This window comes from Falco naumanni, chromosome 7 (assembly GCF_017639655.2).
Source record: "Falco naumanni isolate bFalNau1 chromosome 7, bFalNau1.pat, whole genome shotgun sequence".
Classification (NCBI taxonomy): Eukaryota; Metazoa; Chordata; class Aves; order Falconiformes; family Falconidae; genus Falco; species Falco naumanni.
The window spans coordinates 4,725,188-4,744,889 of NC_054060.1; the positions used below are offsets into that span (position 1 = coordinate 4,725,188).

At 40.6% G+C, this 19,702-nt stretch overlaps 1 protein-coding gene across 4 annotated transcripts in view; it reads right to left on the reverse strand.

Moving 5' to 3' along the window:
- PIAS1 (protein inhibitor of activated STAT 1) overlaps window positions 1-19,702 on the reverse strand; it is a 67,041-nt gene that overhangs the window by 17,562 nt on the left and 29,777 nt on the right. For all 4 annotated transcript variants that reach the window (XR_005828852.1, XM_040600501.1, XM_040600500.1 and 1 more), the window contains exons 3-6: window positions 5,629-5,713; window positions 4,945-4,992; window positions 3,361-3,451; window positions 2,552-2,686 (exon numbers count right to left, since the gene is read on the reverse strand). Coding sequence is in view for 3 of the 4 variants with exons in the window: in XM_040600501.1 (XP_040456435.1) it covers window positions 2,552-2,686; window positions 3,361-3,451; window positions 4,945-4,992; window positions 5,629-5,713 (359 nt within the window). In the remaining variant the exon portion in view is untranslated. The remainder of the gene's footprint in view (window positions 1-2,551; window positions 2,687-3,360; window positions 3,452-4,944; window positions 4,993-5,628; window positions 5,714-19,702) is intronic.

Here is a 19,702-nt window from a genome sequence, read left to right on the forward strand (position 1 = left end):
GGAGTTAAACAGTTCCAGAGTACAGGGGGGCCAAGATATACCCTAGTGAATCTAGCCCGAGCAGGCAAGAAGTCACCACTCCCAACTGCATGGAAGAGGTTAAGGTCATTTCCCCCCCACGAGTCTCAACAGAACAGACCATGCAAATGTGCCTTATCGTTGTCAGCGAAAAGCCGTGGATGCTCACTTCTGCCACTACAGAAAATAATTTGGCATACAAGCAGGTCAGATGCAGACCGAATATCAACTCTGCCAGCTCCCCTGTAAGCAGGGTAAACCTTCCCTCAAGGGAAGAGCAGGAGTGGCAGAGTGCTCTTCCTGGCATCACTAACTGATTTCAAACCACAATCTGAGACGTCTGAGCTCTCATTTTTATTGTAAACTACTAACAACAGTGGGTAAAAACTGTCTTTTAAAAAAATGTGGTATTATGCTATGCATTCATCAGCAACACCCCTCTCTTTCCCCACACCCCCAAAATGGAAAGGACAAAAACTGTGTTCTCAACATTAGGGTACATCAATTACTTTTTCATATAAGCAGTATCTGCTAAACCTGTAACTGCACTCATATACTTTCAATTGAAAAATGAAAGTCTTCCCCCAGCAACTGCCACGTATGCTTCCACTAACAAAACAAAAAAATCCGAACAATTGTGACATCTACCATCCTTTATTTAGGACACCACCAGAATCCGAAGACAGGATTTCAGTAATATATCTTACCATAAAATTACACAAATTGAAATAGCATCAGAAACACCACATTTTAAATATTTTATTCTTACAATGAATGCTTCTCACATCGTTAAAAACCACTACTGCTCTAACTTGTTTGTTTAATGCCTCAATTAGTATAGAAGTTAGAAAAATGCTAATTAACATTGTGAAATTATTTACCGACAGCTTGAATCTACAAAGCTAGGAACTTGCCCAAGGCTTCTTGTACAGAAGGCTCTTGAAACAGATTGTATAAAAATCACAATTATGACTTCAGGAAAGGTAGAGTACACCAGTTGAGACATGCAACTGACTCTTAAGGGAAGAGGAGGAGGGGAATTCAAATTCTGCACTATGCAGGCACATCCAAATATAAAATAATTCTTCACATTTAACTATCAAGGTCTCAAACAGTCACTTGAGGAAGCATTACATTTCATCGGTGGGGAAGTTCTGATTGGCATCTAATTCTCATGAAACACACTAAGAATTTGCCACTCTCTTCAGTTTTGTACTGTAAGCTAGAAGTCAACCAATATGGGGTTTACAAATGACATATCTACGAAGCCTGAGAAACTAGCCAGGTCACAAAAGACTAGCTAGTTCACAAGAGCCTAGCTTAGAGTCCACACAGTTTAGTAACATCTCTTTTCCCTAAATCCTCATTGATAGCCTCAAGCAAAAGTGCAGCGCACTATTCAGAGCAATAACCAAGATTCATCAGCTTGTGTGCAGGCACTTCTACAATGTAGACCATGTCAGGTTCATTTTTAAACACTTATTTCTGATACCTGCAGTTCTCATTAGATAAAAGAAGGTTGTTTTTTTTTAAAAAAAAAAAAAAAAAGGAAGGGAAAAAAATCATTCAGCCATCATTTACTCCATAATCTGAATGGAGACTGTTTTACGCTCCACAAGAAATCCACCATGAAATACCATCGTGATGTTTTATAACTGGCTATTGTGCATGATTGGGCTGTAAGCATTTTTCCACACTGGTTCAGGAATCCTGGGCTTTGTGCACTGACAAATTCTTCACCTCAGGACAGTTCTCGGGACTTCTGAAAACAGGATGGCTACAATGGCAAAGCCACTGTTTTTCAAGTGCCTCTTGACTCTGTAATGCATATCTTGCAGGATTTTTGCCGTCAGTGAAAGCAGTGCACTAATTAATGGACTCAATTATTGAAGTAACTTTTTGCTGCATGTTCCAGATTTAATTAGACCAGTGGAACATCAGCATTTTTTTAATACCAATTGTAACATTCCCCGCCCCCCCAGCCACAAAAAAGTTACAAAACCATTATTTTTTAAATATTAAGTATAAGGACACCAGTTGTGAGAAAAGAAATGTAGAAAAGGCAAATTAAATCTCCTGGGCCATGCTAAGTTGCTACGCTTTGTGTGCACATTTACAGTCATAAAAGACCACTCTGCACTGAGTGCCACATGCTAGTTACAAGTTGAAGACAAGATAAGGTTTCTCAAGCCCCTAAAATCAGGAACTTTGAAGTCAGGAGGTAAGACAAACAAAGTTCTATAGGATGTCCTGACCTTACTAACTGGGCCTTCAGTGAGTCACCATGACAGGGTGCGTGTCTGTGTGTGAAAAGGGAGAGATCACACCAAAAAAGTTGAGGGCAAGTGATCTAAGAGAGCATGTTGTATCTGCCTAGCATAAAGTAACACAATCAAAAAGAAGGAACAGCCTACTACTAACCCATTAAGTATTTTCTGCACAATTAAACTTGCTTATCTTTCAAATCTTTCAAACAGATGCCAGAGCAGAAACTAGTAAGCTTTCGACAGCATTATCTACCAAAGGTACTTACTCTTCCAATTTCTGCAGTCCATGAAACGACGATTGTGTTTGGTACCGTCGTCGATAATCTGACGAGTGAGGTAATGTTGATTGGTCGGCTAGGTCGCTTTGGTTCAACACCATTTTTGGTTGGTGGAAGATAGCCCTAGAAATCAAAGTATTTTTCTCCTCAGCAAAAAATAATAATAATAATAAAAAAATACTGCTTTTGCTTTCTTCCCCTCTCACCACAACCCTGCCCCAATAAAGGCTGTGTCTTGCCTGAACCAGGCTCCCTCTTCAATTTGAACAGAGAGAGAGAAAGAGAGACCAGACAATAAAGTATCACACGTTTTACTTAGAGAGCCTAACGGTTTCCAAATTCTAACCCTGCCCACAAAACATTAAAAGACACATTTGCCACCTCTCCTTTCTCAGTACTGCTATTCAACCTGCCTGGCTAACATCACCCACTGTAATCCTGTGTGCTGCCCCAGTACCGCAAGTTGACATTTTTCTCTTTACTCCTGTTGCTCAGTGATGGTCTATTCCCTGCACAGATGACCTCCAAAACACACTCCAATTTCAGCCAGACTCACTGGATGTTTGTCAAACATAAAAATTTACTGCCGCATTTTTTGAAAATTAATATTCTGGATCTACTGGTCAGTCTCCTGAGAAACAATTTCCTTAGCTATCTTTTCCATTCATCTATCCATCTTCACTCAAATGCTCCAAAATGTGAAGACAAAGGTTAGGATAAATTCTCAGGCTAATTTCTGACAGACAGTTCTTAGTAATGCTAGCCAAATATGTATATCAAAGTAACATCTTACTTACTGGAAGGCTGCATGGTTTCCCATTTACTTTCACACAGAGATTGGGTGGGAAGTGATCTTCTTGTGGACAACTGGTTTCTGATAAACAAAACCTAAAAGCAAAAAGCTTCCATCATCTTTCACTTCTAAAGTCATTTAAATATCATCTCTTCCTAGGAGGATTTTTTTTCCTACTGAGTTATGAAAACATGACAAAATTTGCTAAACACAGTCCTCAAATTGGCTGTACAGATCATTAAGCAGGAAAGCCCTCCCAGACGACAGGTTTCGATCAAGATGGCTGTACGATCTTCCTCAGATTTCTTAATTCCTCAGACTGACTCTGACTCATTCAGATATACACGTGCCTGTTACAAAAGACGGATCATCCGAATTTCTTTCCTACCATTTCTCCAGCCTGACCTCTTGGTACAAGACCAAGGTTTCACAAAGGAAAAAATACAGTCTTTGCCCTTCCTCCAGCTTCAGTAAACTAGACAGCTGTTCAGCCACAGCATCAAACGCTATCCTCACACCTATGTCCAGCCTCTTTCTTCATTTCAGTTTTATTTATTTACTTAAGTTCAGACAGGCTTATTTTCTGCTGGAACCAAAATAAGACACACCCTTCCTTCTCCTGTGAAGTGTGTGTAGGCCAAGATCGTGGACAATAGGCATTCAAAGGACCAAAAAGAGCCTCTCGACTCCACTGGATCTCTTCCAGGGGACCTGCCTGGACACACAGATATACCATCACATCAGGGTAAGCTGTTCAATGCAGATGTGCTTAACGGGCTGCTGCTCTCAAAAAGAGGAGCTACCTTCTGTCCCCGTTTTCCCTTATGCCCTCCTTGTCCCTTTGTCCATCTGACCCCACACAAAGCCAACTCGACTTGCTGATCAGCAGAAGGGGGATAACAAGCAAGACCTAAAAGCAGTTGTTTTCTGTCTGGTGAGTGAACAGCTCGCTATGCAGACGTGACCAGGGGGGTGAAACGCAAGACAGCCATTTCTGACAGGAGCAAGCCCTGAAGTCAGCACTGCTCACCGCTGCCTGCAGAAATCCAGGGATACATAGGCTTTAATGAACTTAGGATACATTCATCGTAACCTCTAAAATAACCAACAGGTTAAGACCCAGTCTGGTGATTCCCAAAGTCTTGCCTTCCATTGCCTAAAGAAAAGCCGATATGGGTTGCCATGCCCAGGAAATACTGTGTTTGACATCCCTGCTAGGAAAAACAACCTTCCCTGCACGCAGATTTTGAAGGCCCCGCAACCTGGGATCTGACAGACGTGGAGTTAAAGGAAGGCGCATATACACAATCTGAAACAACTAATTGAAGAAAATCAGCTGGCTATAGCTAAGTACATGCCGTATTCTGACATGCCAGATATCAGGCTACCGGCAACTTCAGTAAAGCTGCATATAACAAGGACAAGCAGTTAAGTCTGCCCTTTTCAAAGCAGTCAACAGCAAACTTTTCTCAAGAAAACAACAGGATGAGATTCTTCTCCATAAAGGAAAGCCTGGCCTGCTGGGTAGCATGTATCCAATGCATTTTAAGAAACAACAACATCAAGAACAGGTGATACAAATACATACCTTAGCTGGACCTGTACTGTGAAGTCACATTTGGTCCCAGAAATATCCCTAGAAACAACAGAACACAGGTGAAAACATACTGTTTACAGAACAGATTCATCAGTATTTTCTCAAGTTTGCTGTAAGTTCAATGCATGTCCACCATGCTTTCCGGTACATATAGTGTATGCCCCACCTTCCTTCTTCCAGTCAGCCAAACCACCACTCTCTCAAGGCACTCTAAAGGTTACACTTCTTATTTTTCAAGGTAAATAAATCAATGCCATTCTCATCTGATCTTTACCTTTATTTATCCCCCTCCCCATACCATAAAGAAAATTCTGATGGGTCACTATGAAGTACCATCCTTACAATGAATAAACAGAGAACTTGACAAAGGACCTAACTAATGGCAAGACAGCGGTGCAGGAAGGAGAGTTACGCATTAGTACGGTACCGAGTACAAGAGAAACCTGCCCAATACTCACTGGACAGTGGTGGTATTTAATTCTCTCTTCCTCACCCTTTTGCTCTTCATCAGCTTACAAACAAAGGAGAAAAGAATTCCCCAGAAGAGTACTCTCTGAGACAAAACACACACACCTGTGTTTTTTAAGATCACATTTCAAAATGAAAGCTACGGTAAGCTAGTTCCTTTTTTTAAATTTATTTCTATTTAAACACTGTATTACTGATCGAACTCACATTGAACTGCTGATTTGCTGCACTTGTTGTGGCGTCAGTGCAAATGCAAAGCAGGTTTCTCGAAATCGCTGACTATTATCTGATGCTAGAAGAAAACAAGAGATCATCACTTTAAAAACAGCAAATAGAGAATAATTAACAGAACAATCTCCTTTCATTAAAGTGTATATATATATATACACACATTTTTATAGCAAGCCCAATAGTACAACACACGTCTGTTTCTGTAAACAATTTTAGAGCCAACAAGAAAGTTGCCATTTAAACCCTCCTGTAAATGAAAATACAATAAACAAACTTTATATGCATATAATGTATACATTAAAAAAAGCGATACAGATAACAGCAAAGCTGGCACAAATCAGCTTAAGACTTTCTATCAGTCATGGTAACTTAACACTAAATGTTCTTTGACTTTAAATTAAAAAAAATAATCTCCAATCATCTTCAAATGATTTATCAGTCACTTTTTTATTTCCTTTGTAACAAACAAGATCACGGATTAGCCTGTGAAAGTATACAGAGCAACTGAGAAGTACAACACAACTGAAGTACAACTGAAATGTAACTTCCCACATTTCAGTAAGATATTTCATGGAGTTAAATGCACCAAATATGTAACGTGCAAACAACTCATGAGATATGTTAAGTACGAAATCTGGTTTGGAAGTCCTTCAGCTCTGTGCCATAGTGCTCCATAACAAAACAAACACGACTTAAAATTAACGCACATGCTGAAAAACAAAGTAATGTTAAGCATCTCCAAAACAGTGTTTATATCTAAAACACATCCCTTGACTAGGGCTACAGGCACCACTGCAGTACAGAACCACACAAAATGGCATTTAAAATATTTAAAAAAAAAAAAAAAAAAAAGGAGAGAGAGAGAGAAGCATCTCCCCAGAGAGCTGTTCAATATGCTCATCAACACATGTATCGAAGTGAAAGATGCAAGAAGCTTTCCATTCAATTTCATTGTTCTAAATAATTTTATAAGGTTATGAATAACTATATTGTGTATTAAACACTCTATAAATTTACCATTTTTTGTTTTACTATAATATACTTCCTGACTCATCCTTGAGTGACAGATGAGTGAATACTTCAGGGTGATACTCAGATATTTTGTTAAAAACAGCATGTGGTAGGTTGGAACCAACAAAAGAATAGACAGTGACTTAGTATAAATATTAACAGCAGCAATCTCACAAAATTACATTTATAACTTTCTTGTATGGCAACGCTACAGGATCTGTACATTTTATTACATTATATGCAACACCACATGCAGTTCTTTATCAGTTACTCTAAAGCCAGATGGGCAAGAACAGGTAAAATATACCAAAAAGCAACTTTTGTGAAAATACCAGCAATAGTAAAACTTTTTAAAAGCATTGCTATATAAATAAGTTTTTCTATTTCTATATGCGTATGTATGTTTGGGGTTTTTTTCCCCCCCAATGACAAGTTCTACTGTAATGTCCAAAAGCACCATCTGGGGTAAGGTGCAGCATGTAGCCTCAAGTTAATGTTTAGTTAGATGCTTGTGCCTACAGTATCCACCCACTATTTTTATTTTAATACATTTGCAATTACATTTCTTCAAATGAGAAACACGTAGGGCTTCAGATGACAGCCAGTCATATTATCACAATGGAAGAATGTGCAAGAAATATAAACACAACGTATGCAATTAACAACGGAAATCTGTTATAATATTTGGTCTTCAATATAATTCTATATTTGTAGTTATAAATGGAAAGATCAGAATTGTATATTGTAATCAGCAAAAGATGACTTAGCAAAGTTAATGCACTGCAGACCAGAGGACTGAATGAATTCCAGTTATTATTTCGTATTTTTACATGTTAAATATGGCCTTTATCTGTTGGTTTTATTTTCCTGCCATGCATTATTTGCTTTACCCTAGAAATTGTCACCTTTGGCTTTATTAGAGAAGTTCTGGAAGGTCTTTGCAAACTTTTGTTATGAACTCCAGCACCTTTAACTGAACTGCTGAACATTTAGCTAATGCTACTTTCATTTAAAATTTAATTACCCAAAGAAGTTAAAGAGCAATTACCGAAAGAAGAAGCCTAAACTCAATTTTTCCAAGCAATCTTTTTCCCTTTCAACAGCTCATCTTCTTGTTTGGGTTTTGCAGAATCCCCAGTTTAAAGAATCAAGCAGGTAAAATGGGCAACAAACAGAAGGAGCTGGAAGTCACTGCACAGCAGGAAAACCGTGCCATAGCTGCCATCACAGACCCCAGTGGGATGACCGCACAACTGGAGTGCTGCCATCGATGGCTATAAACTCTTGAGGGGGGACAGGCAAGGAAGGAGAGGCAGTGGTAGCCCTGTGTTTGGGAGTGGTTTGGCTGTCTAGAGCTTGACGATGGTGATCATCAGGTTGGGTGTTTAAGGGTAAGTATCAGGAGGAAGGCCAGCAAGGTAGGCATTGTGGTGGGAGTGTTACAGACCACCCAAACAGTCGAAATATTCTATAAGCAGCTAGGAGAAGTCTCACAATCGCTAGCCCTTGGTCTCCCTGGGGGACTTGAACTTACCAGATGTCTGCTAGAAATACAATCCAGCAGAGAGGAAACAGTGCAGGACGTTCCTGGAGGGTGTGGAAAGCCCTTCCTGACACAGCTGGTGAGGGACCCAGCGAGGGAAGGCACCCTGCAGGACCTGTTGCTTGGAAACACAGATGGACTTGTGGGTGATGAGATGGCTGGAGGCTGTCTTGGGCACAGCAACTGTGAAATGGCAGAGTTTTCAACTCCCAGAGAAGTAAGGATAGTCAGCAAAACTGTTCCCTTGGACTCCTGGAGGGCAGGTTTGGGCCTGTTTAGGAGCCTGGCTCGCAGAGTCCCTTAGGAAGCAGCACTGGAGGGCCAAGGGGTCCAGGAAGGCTGGATATTCTTCAAGAAGGAAACCTTAAAGGCACAGGAGCAGGCCATCCCCATGTGCTGAAAGGCAAGCAGGAGGGGAAGACAACTGGCCTGGCTGAACAGAGAGCTTTGGCTGGAACTCAGGGGGAAAAAAGGAGAGTTTATAACCTTTGGAAGAAGGGACAGGCCACTCAGGAGGACTACAAGGATGTGGTGAGGTTATGCCGGGAGAAAATTAGAAGGGCCAAAGCCCAACTAGAATTTAATCTGGCTATTGCTGTAAAAGACAATAAAAAATGTTTCTATAAATAGATCGGCAACAAAAGGAGGGCTAAAGAGAATCTCCATCCTTTAGTGGATGCAGGGGGAAACCGTGCTAGAGGAGGAGGAAAAGGCTGAGGTACTTAATGCCACCTTTGCTTCAGTCTTCAACAGTAAGCCCAGTTGTTCTCCGAGTACCCAGCCCCCTGAGCTGGGAGACAGGGAGCAGAATGAAGCCCATATAATCCGATGGGCAATGGTCAGTGACCTGCTACATCACTTAGACACACTCAAGTCTATGGTACTGGATGGGAGCCACCCACAGGCACCAAGGGAGCCAGCAGAAGTGCTCACTGCGCCACTTTTCATCATTTATCACTCATTCTGGCTAACTGTGGGGGGGTCCTCAGTTGACTGGTGGTTAGCAAATGTGATACTCGTCTACAAGAAGGGCTGGGAAGAGGATCCAAGGAACTACAGGCCTGTCAGCCTGACCTTGGTGCCAGGGAAGGTTATGAAGCAGATCATCTTGAGTGATGTGACATAGCATGTACAGGATAACCAGGCGATCAGGCCCAGTCAGCGTAAATTTATGAAACACAGGTCCTGCTTTACTAACCTGACCTCCTTCTGTGACAAGGTGACCCGCTTAGTGGATGAGGATGTTGTCTACCTAGACTTGAGCAATGCCTTTGACACCATTTCCCAGAGCATTCTCCTGGTGAAACTGGCTGCTCATGGCTTGGATGGGTGCACTGTTTGCTGGGTAAAGCAGCTGGATGGCTGAGCCCAAAGAGCGGTGAATGGAGTTAAATCTAGCTGGCAGCTAATCACAAGTGGCGTTCCCCCGTGCTCAGTGTTGGGGTCAGGTTTGTTTACTATCTTTATTAATAATCTGGGCATGGGGATTGAGTGCACCGCCAGAAAGTTTGCAGACAACACCAAGCTGGGTGGTAGTGTTGATCTACTTGAAGGCAAGAAGGCTCTGCAGAGGGATCTGGACAGGCTGGATAGATGGGCCAAGGCCAACCGTATGAGGTTCAACCAGGCTCAGTGGCGGGTCCTGCACTGGGGTCATAACAACCCCACACAATATTACAGGCTTGGGGAAGAGCGGCTGGAAAATCGCCCAGCAGAAGAGGACCTGGGGGTGTTGGTCAACAGCCAGCTGACCATGAGCCAGTAGTACACCCAGGGGTCCAAAAAGGCCAACAGCATCCTGGCTTGTATCAGAAATGGAGTGGCCAGCAGGACCAGGGCGGTGATCATCGCCCTGTACTGTGCACTGGTGAGGCCACACCTGGAACACTGTGTTCGGTTTCAAGCTCCTCACTCCAAGAGGTGCTGAAGCGTGTCCAGAGGAGGGCAATGAAGCTGGTGAAGGGTCTGGAGCACAAGTCTCATGAGGAGCAGCTGAGGGAACCAGGGTTGTTTAGCCTGGAGAAAAGGAGGCTCAGGGCAGACATTAGTCTCTACAACTACCTGAAAGGAGCTTGTAGGCAGGTGGGGGTCGGTCTCTTCTCCCAAGTAGCAAATGATAGGACAAGAGGAAACATCCTCAAGTTGCACCAGGGGAGGTTCAGATTGGATATTAGGAAAAACATCTTCACTGACAGGTTGTCAAGTGCTGGAACAGGCTGCCCAGGGAAGGGGTGGAGTCACCATCCCTGGGGGTATTTGAAAGATGTGTAAATGTGGCACTTAGGGACATGGTTTAGTGGTGGACTTGGCAGTGCTGGGCTAATGGTTGGATTCAATCATCTTCAGGGTCTTTTTCCAACCTAAATGATTCTATGATTTTTGCTTTAGAAAGAAGGGAGGAGCAACATAACTGTTAGCAAAACACCAAAGGTTCCAAAATTCAATCCTTTTTCCATGTTCATTACTGGCTGGTATTAATGCAAGACATTTTTGCTAAACATTGATATGTGATCTCGAGAACTGCGTTTCTAACTTCTATATTCAGTTTCATCATGCTCTTGCATTGGCCAAATTAAAGCATTACACATTAAAATGGCAGAAAATTAAGAAGTACGGTCTTCAGTACTGACATGGGAGCTTTCATAATTCTATTTTCTTCATGAACTATAGCTCTAGCACATTTATGAGACAGTAAATAGCTTCTGCTTGAATCAAACATTTTTGCAAAAGAAATAGCCACTTCAAAATCATAACCATTAAAATACCAAAGAAACGTTCAGCATTACCAATAACTGTGTTGTGCACATTGCAGTTAATGAATTTACTCTTAACCAGAATCCACCGAAAATGAAAAAGGCAAGGAAGGAGGCTTTGGGGTTGGAGGGGGGCGCTGCTTGGTTGGTTGGTTTTAACGCTGCCAGTTTAGACTAAGAACAAAAAGACCTCCAACATTTCTTCTTATGCTGGCTATGCATATGCACTCGTCTTAATAACTGTAAGCAAAAGTCTATGAGCTGATAGAACAATGATCCCCAGTGATTGGAGAAGTACTTCATCACATGCTGCTTGATGTTTTCTTAGCTGTAAAACAGCATTAATATACACATGCCATGTTTTCAATACATTGCTTTTGTGTACAAGCAATCATTGTGATTATCACGGGAGCAGGGCCAAATTGCAAAGAAGGAAGATACAACTTGTTAATTAAGCAAAGATGATCCAAAAGCCAATCAAAAGATTTCAAAACTTTTGACAAATTGAGCACTACAGACAGACGAGAAGCTACGCTACTCTACACTAAAAGACAGTTACGGTCAGGCTCTTCAACTAGGAATAGGATACAGCTCCACTCCTTGGTTGTGTAACTATCAACCAGGAAAAGAGCAAACTTAATCACCAATTGCCCAGTTCAGTGTGTGCTACCATATGTAAATCTAACTTTTAGGAAGACACATTTCAGCCAATTATAAAGGCAAAATTTTAATCTTCACGTTCAGCACAATATTAAGAAATGGCAAGAACAAACTAAGCAAAGAACAAACATGATCAGTTTAACAGAGACACAAAACAACTTGTAAAAGAGGCAGGAACAACACTGAAAACTAGACCATCACATTTGAAAGCATAGTTAAGTTTTACAAGGGCAGTGGTGGTTAAAAGCATTACTTCCATTTTCTAGCTTTCAGTTAAGATCCCACAATTGCCACTCTAACACCAACACACCTGGCCAACCTCCCACCCACCCACCCACGCCTCCCCGTGCAGTAACAGTGTTTGCAGCCGGGCTGCAGCAAGGAAGGTAGGGCAAAATACAACCGCCAGCTGCAAAATCATGGGAAGTTCATTCAAGCAGAGGTCAGTTAAATACAGCAAGGAAAAGTCAACAGCTTTATAAAGACACTGTTTACCACACTTGAAAACCAACTGCCTGTTTATTTTGCTGCCTCACAAGCTATTGCAAACCAAGGCTGTGAGAAGGCTTGGGGGAGATGGGGGACGCAGAAGGGGCAGGTTAGGGAGAAGGACCCTGTTTGCCTGTCTGGGGCTTGCCTAGGAGGAAGAACAAATGCAGCAAACAAAACCAAAAGATTCCTCTAGAAGGGAAATGAAATGTTTTTTCTTTGTGGTTTTCTCTAATCTTCTCTCATTCGTTCTCACTCAATCTCTTTATACCCATATCTATTCTTTCTAGATCTACTTGCCTTTCAAACGATGCATGAAAATTTCAACAAAACACATTAAACAGAGCTAATTTAACAGCTTTAGCATTAAATATTAGGTTCCCAAGCTTATCTATGACTATACAAACTCCTCTATTTCTAAACCCTTCAGATTTCTCAAGGAAGAGACATTGGAAATCTGGAATTTAAAGAGTGCAGAAAAGCTAACAGATTTCTATTAATTCATCTGGTGTATCTGCTGTGTTTAAGAACACCAAACAGATCCTGGCAAGTCAAGCACATCATTTACTTCTGAAGTTCTGGAGTATGATTAAAACCAGAAATATGCAAATATATAGTTTTATACAAGAAAATAATTTTGATGGCTAGAAACATGCAACCATGCACTGCAAACAACTATTATTATTTCACAAAGAAAGGCAAAAATAGATCTCCAATTGAAAACCAAGTGGATTAAAATAGAATTTATAATCTAATAAAGCTGGAATCTAGCCAGGACAACAGAGTTAATATGAACATTCTTTAAAAACTTGCCAGGAATGGTTTTTGGGGGTTTGGCTTTCTTCTCATAACTATGAATTATTAAATTTTATAACCATTTCTTTAGCACTCTCCAAATGGTACAGAGCTTGGAGGATTAGTCAAGAGTGGTTTATAGGCCATGTCTCCTTTGCAATCTCAGAAAGGAGGTACAATGCACAAATGTCTAATAGACTTTATTTTTTTTAATTTACATATGAGAAACAAAGGCACAGTAATGTAAAAAAAACACAAACAACAACCCACAAAACAATGAATCACAAGCATCACTTTACCTTGCTGCTAAAAAAATTCCTGAATAATTCAGAAATCTGAAAGGGCAGGTTTTGAAAGCATAATAAAAAGCTTTTCAAGCAGACTTATGTAATTAAACGGGTGTCAACAAGAACAGCTTCAGACAAGCCGCATAAAATCCATTTCTCATCTTACCAGAATCTCACCATTTTTGAGGGGGTGCTGAAGCAGGGCGGGTGGAGGAGAGTATTTACTACTACTTCATTCATCCAGCTTAAACCCAGGCAAGGCAACGAACCTACACTTGCTTGTAAACCATACATACTCTTATTAAGAACCAGCAGCACAAGCTCAGGTCCGTTGCCTCTGCAGGTCCCCACCACTAGTACAACACACTCTAAAATGCCTAAAACATTGCAAAAACATTACAGAGCAGAGTTTCTTCGTCAAATCTATTATTTTTACCAATTCACTATCACCACAGTTTCCTGAATTATTTCATGCTTACCTCATTCAAGTAATGATCCAAACAGCATATGGAATTGGTATACATTAAGTGAGAGTGACACGTTGATGCCTTGGTTGTGTATTTCATTAAAGCATTTCGTATGAGCAGTGAGTTTTCAAAATTTGAGCAAAAACTGTTTTAATACATGACAGTATCATTCACAGGACCAAACCACTCAAAATTCTATATGAATGTGTAGATACATTATGTCTCTCTAGAGAGAGAGAAAGAGAGAATTAGTATTTTATTTATATCAGTAATAATAATGATACATAAAAAACAGATCCTACCAATTTTATTGTTTATTTGGAAAAACTCTATAGCACTAGCATGAAAAAAAAAAAGAACCCAGCTTGAGTGGCTGCATTTTCTACAGCTCTAAAAATATTCTATTCCACCTCACCAGTACCCACAGCTAAAAATAGCCACACAATCTTTCTGCAGTAAAATACCTCTTGCTGTCTTGAGAAAAGGCCCGTCTCTAATTTCCATTCAAGAACAGATACCTTAAAATTTTTAATGAATCTTATGTTATCACATTGTTGAGGTGGTGATGCGTCCTAACACAACTGCAGCTGACCATCACTGTGCCAATATACCAAGGTTAATCTTTTCCATCTATCATGACCAAGTGCAGCTTATTAAATAGTGAAGGGAACATATTACCTTCTAATGCAGAAAGATACTTGGACTAAAATTAAACTTGCACTTTACAACGCAGTAATTACCTAAGTTCAGGCCATGAGAAAAGCTATCATTGAATTGGCCTATTACCAATGATTTCCAATAATAGCATGTTTATTTGCAAAGGTAAAAATAGTTATGTTAAGTAAGAGTCTCTGGACTATAGCAAATTTTTGCTACATGCTGTAAGATAAACAAGACATGCCTAGTTGGTTATTCACTAACCTAATACAGTACATACTTTTGATCAGCTAAATTTGTCAAGATATTAGAGAAAAACCTAAACACTGTAGAAGTTACCAACCCAACACGTACGTAATTCTTGCTTACCTTCCCCAGACAGGCAAGACACTTAATTTTGTTGCAGCACAGGCATTTTGCTTATTTTTTTTAACAACAGAAGGCATTGTATCAATTCATGTTCAATTCTCTTTCAAGTATCACTGCTAAAAATTTAGTATACTGCCTCCAAGCTAGACCAAAATTACTGCATTTAGATTAAGGCACAGAAAACTTATACCTTTTAAAGAGGTAAAATTCAGACAGGCTTTGAATTATGTTTAATCGCACCAAAAGCCAGGAAATCCAGAACACAATACTGCGTATACATAGTATAAGTGTGCATATATACACATATATGTACATATACATAGTGTGTATATATATATACACACACACACACACACAATCTCATCATAATGTAGTTTGTCCAAAACCTCTTTTATCAGCCCTGACCAGGGTTAATTTGTAAAACTGCTTCTGGAAGCAAGATCAAATGTCTATGTACAGTACACTGTAATAACTGTATATAAGCAGACACCATATATATGGGAGAGAAACAGTGCCATGACACACCTTAATGGGGGATCTACATCTCAGGATGCATCATTAGCCCTTTAAAAACCACCACCATTTACGAAGTTCCTGGGTAACACAAGTGTTTATACATAAACACTTCCTCTCTATTAACCACAACCTCTTAGCACCAAGCTCCTGCCGTCTTCTGGAATCAAGCAGCAGTACCTTTTAAGCGGCTGCCCACCATACCTTGAATTTCCTGTTATCTGGTGAAATGCATTTGTAGTGTGCAATATTGGGTCTGTCCCAGCTAGACTCCTCCCGGGAGCCACCCTTTCCCGGGAAGGCAGGAAAAGTCTCTTGTTAGTGCCTAGAGCCATGTCAGCCCAGGCTAAAGCTGGCCTCTACGCCGGACCAGCTGCATACCAGCATCTCAGAGCAGGGCCGAGGGCTGTGCAGAGCCAGCATGCCCTGCACAGGCTGCGGGCTTCAGGAGCTCGGCCACACCAACCGGAACCAAGGGAAATTCCAGATCCCCGTTTCTGTTTTGTGACATCTTGGCCATTTTAATCACTTATCACAATGGATGTTGTGTAATCTTAACGTTTCAAAACACTTCGAAACTACTTGAAGGGAAGCATTTCAGTAAACATGTAAATCACATATACATATATATATATATAAAAATCATTCTTTCCTTGACAGCAGTGACTAGCTCTTAACCCACTTCCATGAGTTACAGCTGCCCTACACTTGCAAATCCACTGCACTACTGTAAAGTGACAATGCCACATTCTTCAGCTTAAAACAGATGAAAAACTGAACTTGGATTCTGGTCAGTCTGCTGCATTTATCACTTAAGATGATTTTTAGTTTCTGTTCAACCTGAGCTTTCAACGGTTAATACTCTGAAGGAACAGGCAGAGCTACAGTGGGGGTGGGAAGGGCAGGGAGTAGAGAAACGAAGGAGCTTATTTGAAATGGTGCCTAAATGTATGTATGAAAATAGCCTGGAAGTACTCCAAGGGCTACAATTAATTCATAAATATTACGTATTTTATAACTCTCTATGATACATTGTATAAACAGAATAGATCAGCTGGAAACTCTGTGCAATTGGGCAGATATTTATGTTTGATTTTTTTTTTTAAATCAGTCATGCATTAGAGCATTTCTGAGCAATGAGGATTTCTAAAGACCTACACTAAGTATTAAGGGATAATTTCACGACAACCTTCCATGCCAGAACCCTCCGCCCTCTCAGCCAACCTCTGTGGAGTAAATACACAGCTACCCCAGCTCTCCTCTCACCACTGCCCTTCATGGGCCCACAGATCTTCTGTGCTTATTATCTGTGCCATCATTTTGCCAGAGGGAAGGAACATCACTGGATCCTCCATACAAGTTAAGTCACTTGATTTCTTTAGACACCTAAATGTATGTCCCAGAACTCAACTGCTGCCATTCAGGCTTGAACATTTTAGCCTCTGTTCCTAAGAGCACCGACAGCAGTCAAGCACTTCAAATGAGCAGTACTAAAAAGCTAGCACTGCCAAATCCCTACACAGGGTATCCTGCTTCCAGCATATTTTTACTCTCAACAGGAAAGTTGCAAGTTTTATAAGGCAAAAAATTAAGTTTAAAGTTCACAATTCGATAACAAGAGTCCCTAGTAAACTCTCTGCCAGGATTAGCATAACCCATACCATTATCTTCTAACAGCCACCATAAAGGGAGATAAAAGTATCTCTAAAAGACTCCAAGTTACTGAAGACTTCCAAGTCCTGGCAGCATTTCCAATAACTACTAAATGATCTCAACATCTCGGTTGCAAGAGGAAATCTTTAAAAGTACATATTGCAATAGCACAGCTTCCTCTCCCATGCTGTGTGAGCACCGCTGCTAGGCCTCAAGCTCTCCAAACACTTGAAAGACCACTCCAAGCTCAGATTGGTTCACTGATTATTAACGGATTACTCACATGCTTTTGAGTCAACCACGTGGTTTGCTGTAATTCCTTCTACTAAAAGCTTTTATTAGAACCATAGAATATCCTGAGTTGGAAGGGACCCACGAGAATCATCAAACCCAATTCCTTATCAAATTATCAATTATCAAAAAGATATCCTAATTTGATCTTGGAAAGCAAAGTGGCTTCCTAGATCCATTCACATCAGCGCATATCCTGTGAGGTCCTGGAATCTGGGCGATCTCAGCTCTATACACATGAGGAGATTGAGCAATCAGCTGAAGTGAGCAGTTACAAATTATAGTCCTTTTCTTGTAGCACAAGAGCTGCCCAGTTGGTTAAAGCAGTCTCATACTTACAAGAAACGGAGTCTAGACTATGGAAAGATTCTCTATACGTACCACCTGCAAATACATGTTGAAGTCAAAAAAAGAAACTTCAGTGCACTGTAATTCTAGTTCCGCTACAGCCCATGAACAAGAGAGCTAATATTTCAGCTTATTCTTGCACAACTAAAAGCTGTAGAGCCGGAAGTCAGAAAGCTGAAGCCCGAGCTGAGAATATAGTGTTTTGTTGAACTTCCTCCCACAAAGAACATTAAAAAAATAATAAACACAGAAGACAGTAAAAGCGTGACTTTCATATAAACCATTGCACAGAGCAACAGATCAGCTTGCTGATATATGGAAGGGAGAAATACTTGCCAAACAAAACTTTTATAGTATCCACCCTAGATTTCTAAGCACTTAATTGTTTAATAGCGGTACCTTGAACTACAGTCACCCTGAAGATTTTAGTCAGATCAGTTGCAGATCTGTCTTCAAGAATGCAGCATATCCAAGTAACCACGATCAATCACAGTCAAAAAGAAAATTTCAAGGTAAATCCAAGTCGAAAGCATGAACACTAGTTAGTAAGTACATAATTCCTGAGGGCAGGCACCAGGGGTGAAATTCTGCCTATTGGAGAAATCCTGTTATTAAGAGACCACAGATTAAGAAGTTAAACTAAGACCTAACCAAATCAAGACAAGCCTCAGCAGAGCCACTGGAAGCTTCTTTCACCCAACGAAGCCAGTACCTGGAGTCTGACAGCACGCTTTCTGTAAGTGATACTCTGACTCCCCAAAAAGCCTAACATTTCTCTCCTCCTTCCAGGAAGCTGAGACCTGTAGGCAAAAATCCTGATTTCCATGGCTCAGATTCGAGTTTCATTGTTGTGTTACATATCACTTAAACCTGAAGCACAGCAAATAAACTGCAGGACGGTCATCTGTATGCCGTTCAGACAGCTTTTAAAAGAGTAGCATAGACTACAGCCTCTTTAAATAGAAACTAAAAACTTAATTTCCCCTTACAGGTTAAAATGTTTTTTGGAACAACTACACAGCTAAAGCAATTAGGAATGGCATATGCTGTAACAAGAAGTATTTTTAAGATTTTAGTTAACTATCTAATGTCCCTTCCATAATAATCTGGCAAAATTTTGGTACTGATTACTCATCTCATAGTAAACAGATTTCACCACACAAAAGAGATCTTATCTGTATGTTCAAAATTACTTTTAGAAAATTTGTCTTATGCTTAAAATCAACCCATTAACAGTGTCTGTGCACTGAGGGCTGAGAATAGGTAAAAATTAAATGAAAGCTGCAGCTTCACTTGAGCAAGTAAAACCAAATTTTTACTATTTAAAGGAGTCCCTATTCAAATGAAAACAGAGAAGTCAAAATAATAAGGCAACTTTCATACATTCCATCGAGCCCAAATTGGATAGCTTTTCCTCCTACCCCACCAAAAAAAAAAAAAAAAAAAAAAGTCATACAATTATATCGAACTGTGGTTAACCATGGGGCAGAGGGCTCAGATTTCTCACCAGTGCTGCAAAAGCTCAGTGAAAAGACTCATCCACCAACATACATTTTCAGAATATCGAGCTTTCCTAGTTGACTTGTACACAAAAACATCCAGTGTAGATGCTTCCTCAGCTTTGCAATGAGGATGACTAGTAAAATATGGCTCAAATTCAACAGCTCCACTAAACATGGCCAGATAATCTCTTAGTTTCAGATAAACAAGCCCACTGACAGTCTTCTTGCGAGTAAAGAAAATGGTGTCATCCCCTGACAGCACAGCCAGCATTAACCATAACTGTCAGTATTAGCCACACAGCTCTGAAAGAGCTACACAGGAGTCATGCACTTGAAACACTCAGAAAGGAGCAACCCGAGCAGAGTAACAGCAGGAGAAGAGTCCCACCGTTAGCGAGGCCTAGCTGTTATTTTCAGTTCTTCAAACAAGAACAAGTTGAGGTAGCACAGGCTAAATTTACGAGTTCAACCAGCTAGGCAAGTCTGCTCTTCTGCAGGCATCCTACTCACTGCTACAAGTTGTATGGGCTGCTGCAAGCCAGAGAAGGTTAGAAAATGTTAGCCAACAGCCTTCTAACCTTAGCTTTTCACATATGCTTCAGCCAGCCATGCACAAGTAGATTCTCAATAGCTGTTGTTGAGAAGGGTACAGATGGATGAAGTACAGCATTTTCCCCTTGCCATGAATCCAGCCCAGCAAGCAGTAAGCACG